The 22195-nt window shown below is 33.3% G+C and overlaps 1 protein-coding gene across 1 annotated transcript in view; it reads left to right on the forward strand.

Moving 5' to 3' along the window:
* Window positions 1–22195, forward strand: part of LOC129217570 (breast cancer anti-estrogen resistance protein 3 homolog) — a 38573-nt gene that overhangs the window by 14004 nt on the left and 2374 nt on the right. Inside the window, exons 2-7 of the mRNA XM_054851896.1 lie at window positions 982–1083; window positions 6529–6640; window positions 6924–6999; window positions 7472–7589; window positions 13234–13479; window positions 17141–18216. Coding sequence (XP_054707871.1) covers window positions 985–1083; window positions 6529–6640; window positions 6924–6999; window positions 7472–7589; window positions 13234–13479; window positions 17141–18216 — 1727 coding nt within the window. The 5' untranslated portion in view covers window positions 982–984. The remainder of the gene's footprint in view (window positions 1–981; window positions 1084–6528; window positions 6641–6923; window positions 7000–7471; window positions 7590–13233; window positions 13480–17140; window positions 18217–22195) is intronic.

Here is a 22195-nt window from a genome sequence, read left to right on the forward strand (position 1 = left end):
AATACTTTCGTTTTCTAGGATTCTACATGAAAAAAATTCTTCCCATAAACTAGCAACTCTGGTCAGGGATGAGGGTTCAAAATTTTGTTTGAGAGTTTCCCAAACGACCTGGGGATCTTCAATTTCAAATATTAATTGCTTAAGTTCATCATTTATATTTAAATAAATCAATGCCAAAGCCTGATTGGCTTTCTTTTTGTTTTCGGGCACTTCCCGATTTAATGTTTTATCTTTTGTTATTTCCCACAGGTCCCTCTCTATAAGAATCATTTTCATATCCCTTGACCATGTTGACCAGTTTTGGTTATTTAACTTTTTAATACTTCTATAATCTTTTTCCATTTTTAAAATTTAAACTCAAAATACCAAGACACAGAGGTAACCACAAACTCTGCTACCAAATGTCAGGAGGAAAAACTAATTAAAGTTCATGGTGGACCTCACAAATGTGTCTTGGTTGAGTCAAATTAAAAAGCATATTTAAGTAAATCATTAACATTTATTAGTACTAAAAATACAACAAATGAAAACAGCCGCCGAGAAATGGCTGAAGGAGCAGGGTCCTGATTACTACCAAGCCGAGATAAACCAGTTGGTCGAACGTTCTGACAAATGCCTAAACAGGTTTGGCGAATATGTGGAAAAGTGAAGGCCAGATGTCTCTTGATTCCCATTTGTATCTTGTTTATATTGTTAATAAATGCACTTTCATTTGCCTTGTGAACTTTTTTTGGATCATCCCTCGTATATATTTTGGTGCTATTTTAAATATTTTCTGTCTTGAAAGGAAAGAGATCACCTGCCCTCCTTCTGAATACACCCATATACAGATAACTTATATTGATTCTTTAACTTAATCTGATATAATAAATAAATAATAAAATAAGAAATGTTTTGCTTTTTTTATTATAAATATATTTAACTATTTATTTGTTGAAAATAAACTGTTTAATAAAAAAATATTTTTCCACCTTCATTAAGGTCATGGCAACTCCTGCTCTGCATTTAAGTATTGAAGCTTGGCTTGAGAAATTGGACTTGACAATTTATCGATCCTTATTTTTGGATTACCATGGTGTAGAGGTAATTCTTTTTAAAATCTTCCTTGCTATCATATAACTGAGTAATTTGATGTTTAGTGCAATGCCTTGTAATGTTACAATTTTTGATAGTAAAAATGTGAAGTGATTTTTGCAAATTCTTTATTTCAAATAGTTGTCATTCACTGGTTTTATAACTGAATATTTATCTATTTATGTATTAATTTAATATATCTTGTTGGAACTATGTATGTGTGCATACATAGTGTGTACTACTACGTAGTATGTGTCACTACATAGTATATGACTCGAGTAGTTCTGCCATCCTAAGAGATATTGACAAGTGTCACCTCTCCCCGCATTGAATAATAATAATAATAATAATAATATATTAATAAAATAAAAAGAATTATAAAATGCTTAAAATTATAGTGAGTTTCTAGTAAAATTCCAAACCAGGGTTTTGCATATCCAAGCATCGGTACACACTTTAAATTATCTTTTTTAGCATTAAAGTAGTGTAACTTATGGCACTGAAACTGATATTAATATTTTCAAATAACTTTTAAATCACGCAATTTGCTGCCTCTAAAATTAAATGGAATTTCTTGTTAAGTTCCAAACTATGTTTTGCATATCCAAGCACTGGTGCACACTATAAATTAGAGACGTACCGAGTACTCGGTAACTACTCGGTACTGGGCCAATTTGCCGATTACTCGGTACTCAGCCAGATTTTGATCAGGTACTCGGCCAATACCGAGTAGTTGTAAAAAATTGAATACTGTTCAAGACGGATTTTACAATTAATTAAAAAGAGCAAGCATATGATATACTGCAGTCATTTACAATTCAAATTTACAAGTCCAATTTTAATTTTGAAAATAATGAAGTTTGTTATGATTCATTGGAGTAAATCTTTATTTTAATGTCTACAAAGTTAAACTTATTAAAAATGGGACAAAATTTTTTTATATTAAACAGATTTTTGCTTCAAACAAAAATTATTTATAAGAAAGATGAAAAGACCTTCGTTTAAAAAATAAAAACAAATAAAGCAATGTTAAAAGAATAAATGTGCAGGAACACAGCTGGCACGTCCTTTGGCTTACAAGGAATGCCTTTTAAAACGCACAAAATGTGAGCTTATGGATTTAAAGACATCCGACAAAGTCGGATTTTTTTTTTCCAGCAATCACGATTGCTTATTGTTCTCACATGACTGTTTTGATGTGCTATCATTTTATTTTCCCGCCAGCACCCTTTGCAGCATCACCGTCGACCGGGTCCTCACGATGCTGCTGCTATAGCGAAAGCCGTCTCCAGGTTGCATCCATACCCTACGCACACACACATCTATACCTACACACACAAACACATACTGGCATGCATATATGCAGACACATACATACAGACACCTACACACAACTACCCACACACTCATCACACTCATGCCTGCACACAGACACAAACACATATGCCTACACACACATACACATTCTCCACCACAAACAACTACCCACACACTCATACCTGCACGCAGACACAAACACACATGCCTACACACACATACACATACCCCCTACACACAACCCCCCCCCCCCCCACACACACATAACACACATGTCTACATACACACTCGTGATTGCGAAAAACATAATTTGAATTCAAGAGGTCAAAATTCAAATTATTTTTTTTTTGTCAGATGTCTTTACATTTATTAGTTCTCATTTTATGCACTGAAAAAGACCTTTCTTGTAATGCAGAAACACGTGTCAGCAGTGTGTTTTTTGTAGAATGACCCTAATATAAAGGCAATTAGATATTACAGCTGCTTGGGCACTTGTTTGGGCCACAGCAGGTGCCTGAATTGCTCTGTATGCTGTCCATACCGCTATATTACTTTGTGTTAAGACGTTTCATATTAAGCTTTTTGCGTTAAACATATTTCACTGTATATATCATAATCTATGAAATATAACCAATCTACAGACCCCGAAGAATTCCTATTTTTCCTACTTTTTCCTTCTTTTTAGAGCTCTCTCCTTATTTTCCTACTTTTTCCTTTTTTTTCCTACTTTTTCTTTCTTTAGTATAGCACATCTAATTGTGCATTGATTCTTATTTTTACAATGCCGCGCCGGTAATTTTCTGCATGTTTTGATTTTGAAAAGTAAAAGGAACAAACGGATCCTTAGCTTTTCATTGAATGACTACAGTAATTTCTGGAAGAAACGCCGCGGCGTTTGTTTGTTTAAAAGTTAAATTTTCGTAAGTGACTTTTTTTGCCGTTGCGGCGTTTATGATCGATTTTTCTTTTTATCGCCCTGACTTCAGTCCTACTGTATTAACGAAACTAAAAAAAATAGATACTGGCACATTCTGATGCAATTATATATTATTTACTCATCAATTAGAAGCTTTAATTAAAGTAAACGGCCGACTGTTCAAAAAATGCGGGAAAAACCGAATTTCCTATTCGCTAATTTTTTGTATGATTACAAGTGAAATGGAGCTCTATTTAAACAGAAAGGTAATGTAAAACCTTAAAAGGACATAAGGAAGCAAAAAATGAAAAACTTGTATACTGTACATATTTTATTGATGTTAGTACAACATAAAAGCGACATCTAACAGAAATTCGCAAAAACGGACCACTTCAAAAATAATCGCGGAAACTTTTTTCGTACATAAATATGATTATTGTTCATTCTAAATCGTAAACATGATTATAAAATTTATAAAATTTCATTTTCTTTCCTTGCAAAGAGTGTATTTGCGAAAAAAAAAAAAAAAGCGGCAAAACCTGGATGGGCAAAACGTTCCCGATTTTTGGAGAAAAATCGGAAATCAATTTAAATGCAATATTTTGTTTTTATTTCTTCACATTTTTAAAAGTTGGGGGATAGAGCTACAAACTAATATGTATTTTTTTTCTTTTTAATGGGTACTTTCTACTTTGATATATCATCAATATCGAGGAGTTGCTCATCATTTTTATGTGCTGTGTTTCTGGCAATGCGACATTTCTGAGCATTAAAAATTTTTTTGACAGACTCTTACTCTTTTCGGGGTGCGACAATTATACCGATGCGGCGTATCTACTGTAAGTTATTGTACTTATTGCGCCTGATCAAAGGGAAGGGGGGAGAAAGAGATATATGCAGGCATTTGATGCCAGGTGCTTCCCCCCTCACTCTCAATTTCGTGAACAATTTCCGAATGAATATTTTTATTGTGTGGTGAGGATTGAGATAAACTATTTGCCTTTCCTTTTATGCACATAGAAACATTAGTAACTGATCTTTTTCTTTGATAAAAATGTTATGTTTACCATGCATGGATGTTTCCTTTTATTTTCGTGACAAAAAATTTTGGAACAAGAAGGAGGTAAAAATCATCAAACCATTAAAACAATATTCGTTTTTATTGCTTGATTAAAATTAGAACTGACTCATCACTTTGATTCCCTCCCCCGACCCCCCCCCCCTGGAGGTGGCTAGTGAAGGATGTATACTGAATTATTTGCAAACAAAAAAAACCGCACAAACATGTATAACTAAGCATTAATTTTCCAAAGCCAGGGAGGGGAGAAATTGACCCCCATGACGTGCCTGAAACAAAAATGTATGTTGAATGCTAAAAATACATAACATAGTACAAAACCCTTTAGTTGACTTATTTCGTTATTTATTTAGTTTTTTATTATTTTGTTATAAATTTTATGTCCCATATTTAAGAACACATTTATTTTAGTTCTGCATTTTCAGTCGTTTTCCTTTTTTTTTTTTTTTTTTTAAATTCAAACATCTGCCTCTGATTTTGCAAGAATGCATGTCAACTGCTTATTATTTTTGACTAAAACTAATTTAATATTTTCTTTGCTTTTGTATCATAGTTTATGATAACAGGAGCTGAAAGTGATAGTATTTTTAAATGATAAATGAATGCTCTTGAAGGAATGTTTTCGTTTTTGACAAAACAAATCTGAAACAAAAATGGTTTTATTGAACCAAAATAGGAGTTTTATTATTATTATTTATTTATTTTGCGATTGCTATATTGCATTTTATTCTTAAAAATTTTATTACTGTATTGGTGAAAGGTGTTTCTTTGTTTAGGTTTTATTTTCATATATTTGTAATTAATATCTTTGTTTCCACTAGTTTATTTTCCATACTAATGATTGTCAGTCGTCTTGAAGTGTGTGTAGTCCTTTCTCTTCCTATTTTTTCCTACTTTTTTAAGCGATTTTTTTCCTACTTTTCCTACTTTTTAAATTTTTGATTCCTTATTTCCTACTTTTTCCCCTCAAAAAACCACTTCGGGGTCTGAATCTATGTTTTATAGGATGGTTATGCTGGAACGGATGCCACAGCAGAGACGCAAGCGCTTATTGAAATTTTCAGTAAAGGACCTTTGATTAATCTTATTCCCTCTAAAGCAATTGCTTTAGGACATTCAAACTTTTGTGTGGATTAGGATAGACCTTGGCCATAAATGAGCCATACTGTGTAATATGTGAGGGAAATTTGCTTTTGCACCACTCTTGTCTTTTTGGCCGTATGAACTGGTGCAGAGTCTAATTGAAACGTTCAGTCTATATAGCCGAAGTGCTCTTAGGCCCATAATAATACAACAGCTTCTAAAATGTTCCTCTATTATACTTTTTAATTCATTTTACCGCCCTCAACCACAAAAGCAAGTGATTTTTTGCCGTTTATGCTAATTCAATCACAGACAAAGCCTGGTGTCGGATTTTGGCTATGTTCAACATTTGCTTGGAGTATCTACAGACCAAATCCTATTGTTCTGGCAGTTATAAGTTGGTTCAATGGTAAAGAGCTGCTCATCAGTTAAAGGAATCTCTCGGTCTCTCACTTGTGGCCTGTCTCAAACGTTTCTGGCATCTTTGGCTTCATACAAGTTTGTTTTCTGCAACAAAAGGCTGAACTTTTTTTTGGAACTTGTTAAGCTTCTGCCCGAACTCTTTTTGCTCTTAGCTGCACTGATCAGTCACGTGCTCCCGTCTCCCAAACCACTTCTGTCATAGAAACCCAAGAATTTCATTGAACTCACTTTTGGATGGCCTGACTATTAATGGAAAGGTTCAATGTTCATTTTTGTACACTTCCTGGAAGTCAACTATCATTTCCAAGCTACATGAAATGGCATATTGCATCAAATGTTGTTCGCCAAGGCCCAAGAAGCAAATGATTTGTCCTTTTGCTGAGTTAAACAACTTAAAAATAGCAGATCTTTTGCTTAAAATTGTTGGAAAACCAAAAAACTGTATAAACTAGAAGATAGATTATAAATTCTTTTCAAATGAAAATGAGAGATGAAAATAAATAAAGACACTCGTCAAAAAGAACTTAGTTTACTTCCATTCAAAGATGCAAACTTTTTCTGAGTTTTTTTGTCGCACATTGAAAATGTTTTCATCTATGTCATCGTGTTGTAATGAAAGAATTTTTCTTAAATTTAGGATATTTTATGGATGTCAGAAAGAGATTTGAAAAATATTGGTATCAATAATGGAGGTCACAGAGCACGTATCAGCACCTCTTTGTCTTTTTTGAAAGATAAATACAATAAAAGTATGTATTTTTTACTCTCAAGCTTCATTTACAAATTAGATCCTAGTATTTAATATGTCTATGCGTAAGTGCTTTCAACACATCTATGTTAGAACTTCTGTTACAAATCTTAAGTTAAGCATGTGTTCACAAGTAAATTTTATTTACGTACCATTTCATTTTAGAATTTAATTTTGGGATTCTTATTTTTGTTTGGACATCAAAAGTTTACCCTGTTGCTGTTTAGAAGAAAAAATTATAAAATACTTTGTTTCCTTAAACCTTTTTGTAAAAAATATTTTAGGTTTTGGAGGCAAAGATGGCATGGATATTGAAGGAAATATTTTGCAGAAAACTAATGCCAACAAATCTTTCAACAGGTGAAATAATTTTCAGTTATTCTTTTAGATTATATGTTTTCATTAATATTATGTGTGACTGTCTCTAAATGTGTGTGACTGGTTTTTTATGACCACTCTGGGGCCAAAAACTACTGCATGGAATTGAACGAAATGTTCTATATTTCTGTCATCAGTTTTTTTTTTTTTTTTTTTACATCTTTCCTCTGACTGAATGGAGGTTTCATTCGCACAGCAAGATCTTTTTCGATCATTTGTAATTATATTTGATTGCTTCATTGAAAAGTTGTTGAATATTGCAAAAATGTACGCTACTAATCAAATAAAATGTATTGAAATTGGAAATTTTCAATGGTGGTTTTTTTAAATTACTGTTGTCATTCAACAATAACCAATAAGCTCAAATCCTGTGCCACATTTGTTAGAGAAATTTTGATCTAGATATTTGTTTTGTAAAATCCATTAGATTGTAATTTGTCTCATTTATTTCTAGTATATCACCAGTGCATTGCTTAAATGTAGAGAAGCACCATTCAGGCGTACGTAGTTGGCCATCAAGTGGACAGGCCAGTGCTCACAGTACAAAAACTTCTAGTCCCCGATCAAACATTGTAAGTTAGATATTTAAGTAAACTTATGTAATATGATATTTAATAAATAATATAGCAGCATACTACGTTCAAAGTATGAACAATCTCTAATGTGAACGCCCCAATATTCTGAAAATATTTTGATGGTCCCGGCAAAACTTCATAGACTTAACATAGGCTGACCTCTGTACTCTGAACACCCCAGTATTATGAACACTATTTTTCAATCCCGTTCAATTATTACCTCTCTATATTCTGAACATGTTCATAATCTGTAGCTGGGAACTCCTATGAACAAAATTAGAAAACTGAAATATCTTCACAATTTTATCACAATGATTGAAGATTATTATGAAGAAGGTAATGAGAGGAGAAAGGCAAATTATTTTCATGGATATTGCTGCATTGCATAAAATCATTTAGCTGAGCAATATGAGCATTAAGTTTCTGTCACTGAACTGCATATTTCAAGAATCCAATCATTGTATCAAGTAGTATTCAAGACATTTAAAATACATTACCTTCAAGCAAAATGCAGCTGAGAGTCACCAAGAAACATTTTCACTTGCATGATAACACATTCACATTGCATGCAGGCACGGATCTATAAATTTTGAGGCTCCCTACAACAAAATTTGTTGTGCCTCTCCCCAGAGGCTAGCAGTGTATATCTGCAACATTAACAACTCCTGTGTTTTTTTTTTTTCAATTTCTTGGGCCGTTGGGTACGTCAAGGACGTGCTCTCTCTCCCCCCCCCTCACAGCGTGGTTTGTGGGTACGCAGATCCCGGCCTGTTTGCATGACAATACACAATTAAAGAACATTGAAAACTACTGTCTTTTTCCAGATGTTGTACCAATAGCTGTATTGTAATATTTTATTGTTGAATGTTATATAAAACTCTTTTTAATAAAAAAAGAGAGAAATGTAAGAGTTCAGGTTAGTTTAGACATTGCACCAGCAAACAATTCAAAATTCAGCACCTCGATCTCAGTAACTGGTATACTAGTGCTAGGCAAAGTACTAAACATAGTCCATTAAAGCGATAAAATACATACAAGTAAACATTATGCAGTCTGCCTCTATAATGAACACCCCCATAAATAGAACACTTCTGTTCAATCCCATGAGTGTTCAGAATAGAGAGAGTCTACTGTATATTTTACTTTTTTACATTTGTACATGGTCCGAACCAAAAGTAATGAGCCTCACTTTATACCGACGCTTTCACACCCTGCAGCTCGCTCCGCTTGACAGCGACGGTGGTGGGGGCTGTTGGCTTTACAGCGCAACGCAGGTCAGTTGCCTCCCAGCTTTCGGAGTGGTGCCATCAGCTCTAACAGTAACCTCTGTATGGTGGTGAGTGACACGGCAATATGGAAAGTTCGTCACAGCAACGCAAAGATGTCAAATTTTGCTTTCGATTTCTTTCTCAAACGTTCGCATTGCTTCAACAAGCATTGGGACTGAGTGTCTGTTCCATTTTCAAGTAGAAAAGTGGCACGAGGCCTTTCGTAAGGCCGGGAAGTGGTAACTGACAAACTCCAGTCTGGACACCCGTCCTCGGCCTGTAGTTACGTGAATTTGCAACCACTGTGTGAATTTTTGAACACGGACTGGTGTTTGAGTCTTTACCAAGTAGCAAAAGCCCTGGACTTCTCGGAGACAACGGTACAATGCATTGTAACAGAGAAGTTCCACATGCAGAAAGTCTGCGGGAAACTTGTGCCTAGAGGTGCAAATCAATGCTCCCATGGTACCCTAGCCTTTCTACAGTCCGGGCTTGTGGCCTCCTGACTTCTTCTTGTTTCCACTATTAAAATCAGCGCTGAAAAGGAAACGTTTCGACTCCGTCGAGGACATCCAAGCACATGTCAAGGCATCCCTTGCAGATACCCCGAACAGGATTTCAGGGATGCCTTTGAGTCATAGAAAAACAGCCTACAGCAGTACATTGTTACAGGAAGTGCCAATTTTTAAAACTATTAGTCATTTGTACCGATCAGCTCAATAACTCTGTCTTTTTAAATGAAGGATCATAACTTTTGGATCGGACCATGTATATCAGCAGGTTATAGCTGCTAGACGATTTCTTTTAAAATTCCATGCTAGGGATGTCAACTTGGTGATGCATTGTTATTGAAAACATGCTAAGTGATTAATTTACAAAAATGATGCTAGGTTTGGAGATTTCAAACTACAGTTGATCTCGCTTAAATGAACACGGTTAACACGAAATCACGTCCAAGATCGACATTCCGTTCGTTAAGTTTGGTTCGCTATGGAATTACCTAAAAATCGCATGCACCTGCAGCAGAATTTTCTTCAACAGTCTGGGTTGTAAACAGACTTAGATAAAATGAAAAGCTTTCTGCGAACACAAATCCTAACTGGAAAATTTTCTGCAAATAATTATTTTGCCTAACTCACCCTTGAATAAAAAATTAAATTTATATTCAAATATGAAAGAGACAAAAAAAAAAGTGATTTAAATCATTTATTTATTTATTTTTTTTTACAATAACATATAGTTTGCTTATTTTCACCAACTAAAGAAAACTGCCAAAACCACTATTTTTTTTACACATGTGCTTTAATAGGCTTTGGAGAAAGGCTTTAACAGAAATAAACTCGGGGATTTTCTTAAAAACTCCCTTTAAAAAAACATATATATATATATATATATATATATATATATTTAAATCAACGTTAGCAGTTTCAAAAAAAAATTCTGCAGAGCAAAAAATTTTCTGCGAACGCCGTTCGCAGCGTTCGTCTATATTATGCAAGACTGGTTGTAAATTAAAATTCCAAAAATTGTCTGCCAAAAAATCTGATATTAGATCGTAAAACCAAAGTGGGCTTCAAGAAATACTTAAATAAGATGCTAAACTTTAAAACTAAAAGTACATGCTATCTGGATTATATCCCAGAAAATACAGTACAGAAAATAAAAATCTTCATTCACTAAAATTAAATTTTTTTCTTTTTTTTTTCAATTTTGATGTTTTTTTCTCTCCTAACTACGAAAGAGTCTGTAGACTTTCTCAAGAATCTGCGAAACATGTCACATTGTTTATGTTAACGTACTCATGACTAAGACCTACAATTTAAACGAAAGTTTCGCCTTGTAGGAACATAAATTTCTGACCTCTTTACTGAAAAATTTCTTGATTGAATACTATCATTCTCTTTTTTTCAAAATTCTTTATTGCTTTGTGAGGTTGTTGAAAGCTCATTGTGTATTGAAAATCAAATGTTCAATCTTTTGTATAGAGAATTTAACTTTTGTACACAGGTTTGCACTTGTTTGCCGGTAGTTCTAGCTTCAATCTAGTTTGCTTGTAAATAAAACTGCCTATCTTCCATTATGTATTACAACCTGTCTCTTAATTCTTAACTAGTATCTTTCTTTTCCAATTTTACGCAAAACATTAAATTTTCTTGAATGCATTAATAACACAGGCCTGCAAAATTAAAGTTTTTGAAAAATTCAAAATACGTTTTTGCTGATCCTTATGGTTTTTGGTATGCTGATTTCGAAAATGACCTTCATTATTCTCCATCACGTCTGGCTTTTTTGTAAAAGTAGTTTCTGTTTTTGCTGAAATCCTCCATAAAAACTTCTTCTCTCACACAATTTTGGGTGTATTATTAGCAACAGTGAGGGTTTTTTCCCTTCATTTAAATGTATGGAAAATAGCCTGCTCTTGGTGATACTCATTAATTATTCAAAAGTTGATTATTTTTTATTGGTTTAAATGGATGAAAATCACTGTTGAACAATTGCTTGATCCGCCACTGGACAAAAGTAAATCACTAAGTTCCTTTGAGTTAAAAAACAATGCTTTGTTGCAAAATTACATAGGATTGCTATTCACAAACACTTTATCATTTATATTATACTTTGTAAGGGTTTCCCAATCCCAAAAGCATTGTCTCAATCGCACCTTCCAACTTGGAAAAAGGCCCTTAAAGCACCACAGCGCTAAAAATTCATTGTCTGCGTCAGCGCCATATGCCCCCCCCCCCTTGTTGTCACTTATGCTTTAGCTATTATTATTAGAAATACATCCCTAAAATATACTTTTTTTTAAAAAATTTACAAAACATTTTTGGATTCTGTATTTATTTTTAATGAACTGTTAAGTTAAATGCAGTATTTGCTAATAAAAAGTCTGAACTTGTTGACATTTTAGCAGTATTTTTTAATGCTGCATAATTTCAATCCTAATTTCAGTCATTATTTGCTTTCTTTATGTGCTGCTATTATGCATTTCTAATGTATTTTTGTAATTAAAAATTTTTCTAATTAACACGGTTTTTTGCTAGAATTAATACGCTTAGTCATAAAACAGATATAGTACAAACAAATATTTTAAAGCGTACGTAATAATGGGTCATTATACAAAAAAAAACGTAGGTTTTTGAAGTTGGAATTCATGAAAAAAAAACCTTAAGTTACTTTATATTGTTCCTTTTAGGCACTTTTTTTCTCTCACATAGTTAGTCACATTCTTTATTGGTTATTTTGTAACTTTCTTTTGCAGTTAAAATTTTGGATGTGAACGGAGGGTAACCGACAGAGTAAATATATATTTTAAATGTTATTTTTAAACTTTTCATTCAAATAAACATTGCATCTTGTATGAGGAACACGATTTGAACTGATTAAAATGTACACATCTTTCTTAAAATGGATTTTTAAAGAAAGTTGTATGCTCCATTTCTGATTGTATATCCTCCATTACATCTATACTGTAACAGAGGATACAAATACTTGTGTTTTGCTATGATCATTGTGTTGATTTACTGTTAACGTAACATATTATTTAGAATTTACTTTAAAAAAAGTGATTCAATTTTAAGTATAAAAAAATTTTTGTACACAAACAATTCTTTCCTTTTTAACTCAAGAAGGGGGGATACACAAAGTTAAGGATCTATTTGACTTCTAAGAGAATAATGCTGAAATTCTTTCACACTAAGTTGTTTTGCTTCATTTGTGATTTTAAACCTCTGTAATGAGCTGCCAGTACTGCCGTCTATAGGAAATTCCATTACTTAACTAAATCCTGAACGGAGGATACAAGAAATACTGTGACAGTGATTCAAAAGATTATGAATGCAACATATTTTTTTATTTTACAACATAATTCTATTAACCTATTAAAAAAACATCAAATGATTTAAATTTCGCTATTAAATCTGTTATATTTTTTTGTATTGAGTAAATAAATGAAAAAGTACATGGGAAGAAATGTGTTGGGACATGTAACGGAGGCATACAAGTATCCCTCCGTTCAGTGAAAAAAACATTTAAAAATTTTTATAACATCATTAATTTGTATTGATCATTTTCAAAATTTGTTATATTTTTTAAAATCTCATGAAAAAGTGCTTAAAAATAAATATTTTGGAAACTAACCACCCTGTACCTAAAAAAGTGTGTTTTTTGTAGAATGACCCTAATATAAAGGCAATTAGATATTACAGCTGCTTGGGCACTTGTTTGGGCCACAGCAGGTGCCTGAATTGCTCTGTATGCTGTCCATACCGCTATATTACTTTGTGTTAAGACGTTTCATGTTAAGCTTTTTGCGTTAAACATATTTCACTGTATATATCATAATCTATGAAATATAACCAATCTATGTTTTATAGGATGGTTATGCTGGAACGGATGCCACAGCAGAGGATTTGAAGCGTGCATTAGAGAAAGAATTAAGCTTGGATGGTTCGGATTTGCGTAGTTATGCTTGGTATCACGGTACAATTCTGAGGCAGAGAGCTGAAAACTTGATGTCTCAAGACGGTGATTTTTTAGTGAGAGACTGCATTTCACAACCTGGTGATTTTGTTATAACTTGTAAATGGGCTGGTCTTGCTCTTCATTTCATTATCAAAAAAGTAAGTTGCAGTAATGCACATGTTACTGTGAAAGTCAACATGAACCGACGATTTTGCGGAGGTATTTAGTTTTTTACCATGTAAATGTTGACATTCACCAGCAAATGTCGACATTTCCCAAGTTTTGATCTTACACTGTAACACATAGCACAAAAGCAGATTAGCTTGCTGCTTAGCAAAAAAGAGTTTGATGCATGTGTAGGGGAAGGTGGGATACCCCGGAAATTTTTTCACTTTTTAATTTCAATTATTTGCCAAATCTAATTATAAATACCTTTAGTTTAAAACTTTGATGATTTTTTGCACAACATATAATTATCTTAAAAATTTAACTTTTTTCAATTACATTTTTAAGAAAAAACAGAAGAATGCAAGAAGTACTGAGGTACACTACCGGTGGTGTACCTTGGACCAATGATTAACAGGTGAAGAAAACATTGATTTTCAGTAAGAACATCACTATTTATCAATCAGTAAACCACACATAATTTTAGAAATACTTTTTTTTATTTGTTTCAAAGATAAATAAAAATTTAGATCTTATTATCTTATTACGGTTCACTTTTTTAATAAAATGACAAGACGCTCTAGCTTCTGAAAACGATGCTAAAGATTATTTTTTTAAGTTACACATTTCTAACTAAGATTGTAATCGGATAAGTCAATTCCAAATGTTAACTTCTCAAGCTACCTTTCAGACCTCCCAGTTAGTATTGGGTGTGGTAGCTTGAATATGATATCCTTTTTGTCAACTTCATAAAGGGTAGGATCTTCTCTGCTGAACTTTTGACAGTTTGGATCTTTTTTCACATATTTAACTTCATATCCATCATCAACAATAGAAATAATCTCTGCAAGAAAATATTTGATAGTTTTCTTGCCAGCGAATTTCACCAATACATAAACACCAATCTGAATATTGGCGTTATCTCATGGGCGCCCATATGCAAAATTGTAGGGGGAGGGGAGGCTCAAATATTCTAATCATGGTTTAGCAGGATATTTTCCCCATAGAAACAGATTTCAGGAGATTAGAACCATTAAAATTTGACATTTTTAATAAATTATTCATTAATGGCTGGAGAAGAAATATTTTTAAATTTTTGCAAAGAAAAAAGCACTAAAAGCAAGAAAGTTCTAATTTCTGAAGGGGGCTAGAACACCCCCTTGCCTCCTATATGGGTGCCTTTGCTTTATCTGGATATTCTAGCTCATTAAAATGATGATCTGAAATATTGATACCCTCATATAAGTCTTCAAAATGCTTGGGTTCATCAATAGATCTATTTCAAACAAATCTAAGAAAGTTCTTCTGCCTTTATATAGGAGTTTAGTAAGACCTCATTTGGAGTATGCTGTTCAGTTTTGGTCGCCTTATCTGAAGAAAGATATTTTTGTATTGGAAAGGGTTCAAAGAAGGGTAACTAAATTAGTAAGGGGACTCTCAGATTTAGATTATGATACCAGACTTAATAGGCTTAACATGTATAGCCTGGAGCAAAGGAGAGTCAGAGGGGACATGATTCAGTTATTTAAATTTATCAAAATGAAAGATGTAAATGGATTAAATTTTTGCGGGGAAAGCAGGACAAGGGGTCATTGTTTTAAGCTATTTAAATCTCAGGCTAACTTGGAAATCAGGAAAAAACTACTACTTTAGCAGGGTCGTGGGCACTTGGAATAGCTTACCGGAAGAGGTGGTAATGAGCAAGGGAGTGGATAGCTTTAAGAGGGCCATTGATCTTCATTGGGGACTAATTAATTGACTAGGACCAGCCTAGCTGGGCCCAGAGCCTGTTGCTGGTCGTCACATTTGTATTTGTATTCAATATTCTTTTAGCTGACTTGGTAGAGGGTTTTACTGTCTTAGATTGCTTTACTTTTTTTATTGCCATTTTAGCATTTTCTAAGCTGACTTGGTAGAGGGTTTTACTGTCTTAGATTGCTTTACTTTTTTTATTGCCATTTTAGCATTTTCTATTTTAAGATGCTCTTTCTCGGGTGTGTCGGTCAAACTACAAGACTTTCTTTTAGGTCTCTTTCTATGAAACTGTTTTCTCGGTAGTGAATTCGGATATGGCCTTATTTCTGCCGGAGTGACAAGGCTTGGCAAAGCAATCCTAGCTTCAGATGTTGACACAACCAGTAAAATCATTTTGTATGTTATTTTCTTGTTACTTTTGCATTGAGAGATCAGTGACATTTGATAGAGGAAATCAAAATCTTGAGAAATCTTTTCATTCAGTATATGTAAGCCAGTAACCTTAAAGTCATCGATTATATTTGATAATGTGAAGGCCAGTGGGAATGCTCGTCCAACTATTCAACAAACTGGAGAACATGAAATTTTAGGAGTTGTAATAACTATGCAGAAGTGTGTACCTTGGACCAGTCCAAGGTACACCACTTGTATTGGGTTTGAGGTACACTACTTGGTTAAAAAATAAAAAAATAATAAAAATAATAGCTGACCATTATGTTACAGTTAGGCCTAACTTTGTTTCAAGCACATGGTGTTATAGCTAGAACATGACTGTATAAGGCATGACCTTCATTTCAGAATAAACTACATATGTTTCATAAAAAATACATAAAAGTATCTGGGAAAACTTACTTTTGAATAGTATATTTCTTTGTTAATAATACTTCAATCAGACGAGCTTTCAGCAAAACAGAAAGGGATGCACTGAGACATCTAGTGGCAAATACTTTAACTACACATGTTGCTATTCAAATATTTTAATAAGCAGTGCTATAATCAGCCTAAGTCCAAGGTATACCACTTACCCTTATATAGTATGAATGAAACTTTGTATACACGTATCAGGGCTGTATTTAAGGGGTGGGGCTTTTAGGGTTCAAACCCCCTCCAAAACTTTTAAAAACTATTCCAAAAAATGCTTATCATTTTTTTTTCTGAAAAAAAAAAACTGATAGGCTGTGGTCCATTTAGGTTGTTTCTGGCTGAGGTTCCATTTGCCATGCATAAGCCTTAACAACCTTGCCACAAAATTTATTAATTATTGTTTCCAAAATTATATGGGTAAATGCAAACCAAAAAACAATGAGGGTAATTTCACATTTGACATTTCTAAATGGATGCAAATAAATAACTGCATGAAATCTTTTCTTCAGTGGCAAATTACTGAGCTCAGACAGCCTGAAAGTTAAAAGAAAGTACAGCCTTGAGCTTTTTAGGTATATGAATCTAAACGCAGAATAAGGGTCTTTTGAAGAATTGGAATAATTGTTTGCTTCCATGCTAAAATTACATTTCTATGCTTCCCACTTAGTTTTAGCTTCGTATTGTTATTCTTGCGCAGAAGGTTTAGACAATTTGTTTATAGATTTCATTCAAAAGATAATTAATAATAATTGTCAACTATAGTATGAACTTTTAATTAATCAACCATAAAGAATTTGCAATAAATAAAACCAAGAAAGCTAGATTTTATTGTTAATTTGTTGTAAATTTTATTGTGTGGATTTTTATTTTGCTTGTAAAAATTTTAAATAAGTTTTTTAATTAATTACTATGTTATTCCATTTCAGTGACTCATGTAATTCAATATTGAGTGTGTTTTCACTGCCTAAAATTATTAAATTTTATCAGTTTACTTTCTAGTTTGTTCAAATATTTATTTAGCTATTTGTTTTTTAGATTATTTTGCAGCCTGATACAGTTTATGAAAGGATACAGTACTGTTTTGAAGGCTATAGTTTTGATAGTATTCCAGATTTCATTACCTTTTATGTGGGCAGTAAATGCCCATTATCTTTGAGTTCGGGAGCCATAATTTCTCGTCCAATCAATCGTACGATGCCTTTGTCATATTATGCTTCTCGTTATGGAATTCAGTGCCAAATTCATTATGCTGCAAAAGCTCTTGAGAAAATTCCTCCTGTTTCTCTTAGCTGTGACAACAGTCCCAACAGACAAAGTGTTCCTGTTCGTAAAACTGAAAAGGCTCCAAATCCTGCTATACCAAGTGAATTAAACAAAAATTCTATCCATGCTGAAAACATTCAAAATATGCTTCAAAACAAAGAAGTTAAAAACATTAAAAAGCTTGGCCATACTTTGACGAGAGTAGGAAGCGATCCTATGCTCAGTCCAAACACCGAAAGACGCAGATTAGAAAACAGACCTAATTCAGTTTCTTTTAGCAGTAGTAGTGATCAGTCTTGTACTTTGAAAGATGAAAAACCTCCACCAAAACCAAGTCGTGTGCCTTCAGTAAAATTGGCTCAAAAGCCAATTGTTGCAATAAGAAATAGGACTATATCAATTGATGAAGTCATTGAAGAATCACAGGAGGGTATCCCGATACGAGCTGCATCTTTGGCTCATAGGTTTCAAAGACAAATATCTGAAACTCGTTTTTCATTTTTAGACAGGCCCAGTGTTTCAGATGATGGCAGCACTGCTTCAGACAATCATATTTTTGAAGAATTTACAGTTCCTGAATTAAATCCACCTTCTGCATTTCAACCTCAGATGTTCCAAACAGTATTGCTGAGTGCAGAAAATGCGCCTTTAGAAGGTTCTGTGCTGCAGAAAGTCAAAGAAATGTTATTAACTACTCCATCAAAAATAATAGCTTATCATTTGACGAGGATAGACTTGGAAATTGCAAAAAACTTTCACGATACGGATCTAGGTGCTGGAGTTACAAATGGCCTGGAACTACTACTACTTCCTCAAGGAGAGCAATTACGAAATGATTTAAAAGAAAGGTAATTTCTTTTGAATTGTAGCCTTTAAATATTATTTACAACCTTATTTTGAGATAAGTAAAGTAAAATTGTATATTACCAAAAAGTGCATACAAAACTAAATGTGCAATCTTTCCCATATATCAGCATCAATTTTTCTAATATTTTATCCTCTCTATCAATTGACATCAGCTCTAAATTATTTCAATTAATCTTTTTGACAAAAATACTTTTTTAAAAACAAAACATTTTTTCATAGGGAAAAAAACTATTAGTATGAAAAAAATATCAAATTTTTTTGCTCAAACTGTTTTTGTTATGGACTAGAATACAATGATAACAAAATAGAAAATGTTTTTGATGTTGCATGATTTCTGCCTAATAATTAGCGTTGGACAGTGGTTTCCCAAATTTATTTCAGTGAAAGTACCTTTTTGAAATTACACGTTCCCACAATGTCCTTCCCAAAGTAAAAGAATAATAACTAACTGACAAAAATAAAAAATAAAACTCATGTATCTATATTGCATAGCTCTAATACAGTCTGGAGGTGCTGCAAAATATTGCAAAAGTTTCATATGTAATAGGTCTCCAATTATTTTTCAAGTTATCCTAAAACTTTGCTGCACCCATGTGAGAAGTTGGTGGTTCCCGGGGAGCCATAGTACACAGTTGAGTATCACTGGCTTAGAATCTACTTATTTGTAACATAAAAAGTAAAAAACTATCACTGTTGCATTGTAAAAAAAGATGTGATAGTTTTATTGCCCTCAAACTGTTACTGACACTTTTTTTTTTAAATATATAATTTATCTCAAAAGATTTTAAAAACTTTATATATTATTTGAAACATTAATTGTTTTCATCATAAAATTTCAAGTTATTTTGTGCTGATAATATTTAACTTGTTTAAAGATAATGCATGTTTAAATGAACGGTTAAGTTTATAAACGTTTTAAACTTTGATCTTTAAACTTGCAGTTTGTCAAGATAAGTTTGTGAGACAAGTAGTACATAAGGATGTTAAAAACATGAATGTTGAGAAAAATAAGAAAAGTTTACAATTTGAGAACAAAGTTATGAAAATTGAATGCTTCTCTCTATGTTTAAAAGAAATTCGATGTTCAAATAAGGAAAGGATTGTAACGTAGCTGAATGAATAGTTACAACTCCTTTATGAAGATGAGTAGATTTTCTATAAGAACAATTCATGGCTGATAGTGCATTATAAAAAATAAATTATAAATTGCATGTATGTTATTTAAGGAACTTTTTTTTATTTGGATTTTTTTTTTCTGCTAGCAGAAGTGGGAATACCTAAATGAATATCAAATTTAAATGTGAAAAATTTAGATAACACTACATGGCAAAAAAAAAAAAAAACTTTTTAAAGCGCTTCCGACACTGTTCTTGCTGATTCTTATGTAAAATGACCACCTGAATCAGGGTTGGCAGATTTAAGAACAGTAAATACGAGACAGGATTATAGGAGTGAAAGTAGCAGCGGGGGGGGGGGGGGGGGGGGAATTACTGGATATGGTGAATTTTTAAGGGGGTACTTTCCAACATAGAACATCTCTTCATAATAAATCTGAAAAAATAAATCTTAACAAAGCACAAAACCTTACAAAATGTCGCCCATCAAAGTATAAAAATAATTTTTATTGCGATTGACGACGCATGCGCCGAGATATATTTCCAACATTAGTGAATGAGCAAAGAGGAAGCAATCATTTGGCTCCTCATGGTCTGCCGCCAAAACAAAAACCAAATTAAAACAAAAATAATTTTTGCTTTTTCTGCCACATAATTTTCTTATTGCTCCTTAGTTCATATTTTTTATTTTACTTTATTTTTTTCCCTAAAAATAATGTCTTGTTTTGTAAAATATTGTTATTTGCTAGAATACGGGACTTTAGCTGTCCCGTATGGAAGTTCCCTGGGGCGCGAAACAATGTTTCAAAATACGGGACTGTCCCTTGAAATCCGAGACGTCTGGCAACCCTGACCAGAATCCAAACATGACCACTTTTCTCCCCATCACTCACTACGTTTTAGAAATAGCTTCCCCCGCCCTTTTTTTCCTGTTTTCAACAGTTTCATAGCTATTATTTCGATTTGGAGGGGAAATAAGCATTATATTAACCATTGACATTCTTCTTAGGGGCTATAGAAGCAAAAAATTCAAAAGCATGAACATGTGAAGCACGGAGGGAGAATTTTCCTCCAAAAATGTTTAAAAATCATCCTTTTTTGGGGGGTGGGGGGGGGGGGGTATTTTATAAAATTTTTTACCTTTTTTTTTCTTTTGGTGTGAAACCAGAGTATTGACTTTACTAATTTTAGCCCCATATCTGTAAATATTTTCATGTTGTAAAGATTTAAAAATAAAAAAGTTTTGCAAGCATTGAATGCTGCATAGGAGCAGGGGCATGCACAGAAATTTTTGGGCCCCTCACGAATGACTTTTCCAGGCCGCCGCCCCCCCCTCAATATTGTTTACTCCTATATTTCACCCTACTTTTAAAAATATTGGGCTGCCTTCAAGCCTGGGCCCGGGCCAACAGGTGTCCCTTTTCTCCCCCCCCCCCCCCATGTTCACGCCCCTGCATAGGAGTCATATTGTAAGTAAAGAAATATCCGCTGTTAGTTATATTTATTTGTGTTACATTCACAGGTATGATTAAGCTTAAGAATAATATTAAGTATATTTACAGTACAGCATCACTGTATATTTATACATCTGAGGATGTACTCATTGAGAAGGAATAGATGGAGAGAGTGCAACCCTACTACCCGATACGGCAACGGTACCATGTGACCTGGGGAGCAATTTCGAGTTGACTGTAACCGCTGAAGAAGTTTTCATTAGCTGAAGCCATGCATGATAACAACCTTTAACTGTATAAGGGAAAAATTAGATTTATAGTAATACTGCAGTATTCTAGCGTTGTAAACTGTGAGGAGAAAGCCACCCCAGAAGGTCCAGTAACTTTTCCCTTGCATGTACGAATGTTTTTCACTTCTAAATAAAGAAAAAATGACATTTATATGCAATCAACGAGTACATATTACACAGTTGCCTAAAATTTTTAAATTTTTGTACTTATTTTACCTATAAAAGTTATAAAACATTGTATATCTTGAGTGCAAATAACATTTTAGTTCCATAAAAACTTTTTTTACTTAACTAGTAATTATTTTAATGGCTCTTAAGCATTTTGTGTACATTTGCTTTGTTGGCGAGTATTTTCTCGCCAAGCTCCTGTGAACAGCAGATGTGCAAGAACAAAGATTTGCTATTTTTATGCTTCAATTTAAATACTAGTATGCCTGCGTATGAAATCATTTCAAAACATTGATTACAATACTTATGAATCCATAAATTTTCAGTCAATAACAGAACACTTGAAGCTATTTGTACATGCCCGTCATTTCAAGGAATAAACACCAAAATACATGAAAAATGCAATTACATTATATTTTAAAATCCGGGAAGAAGTGGGGAGAGGGAGTTTGAATGATAGGCCTGCATTTGTATCTGTTATTTATTTATTTATTTATTATTATGCGGTAAATTAGTTGGAGCCAGAGTTGCTCTGATTTGTAGCCCCGACTCCATAATAAGCGCCGTCAGAAAAATATTTAATGCCAAAACGCGACAACTTCCCAGCCAAACAAGGACAAACTGGGAAACATTGGGTCCCAAGCTTATTTCACTGAGACATTTGCTGTGGCTCCCTCCATTAGTATTTCTTCTCAATGGATGTACTCCCCCATTGTTTATCACTTTTTACTATCAAAAAGGGATGGGTGATGGGAGAAACTGATGGTCATAATGTGATACATTATGACCACCAATGTGTTTTACATAAGAATCAGCAGGAATGGTGTCAGATGAACGGTTTCATGCTGTGCAGTGTTTTTAAACATGGTTAAAATTGTAAATATAGCTTTTTGAAAAAAAGCTCCTCAGAGCTGCGTTTTTTTTCTTCAGTTC

The sequence above is a fragment of the Uloborus diversus genome, chromosome 2, assembly GCF_026930045.1.
Source record: "Uloborus diversus isolate 005 chromosome 2, Udiv.v.3.1, whole genome shotgun sequence".
NCBI lineage: Eukaryota > Metazoa > Arthropoda > Arachnida > Araneae > Uloboridae > Uloborus > Uloborus diversus.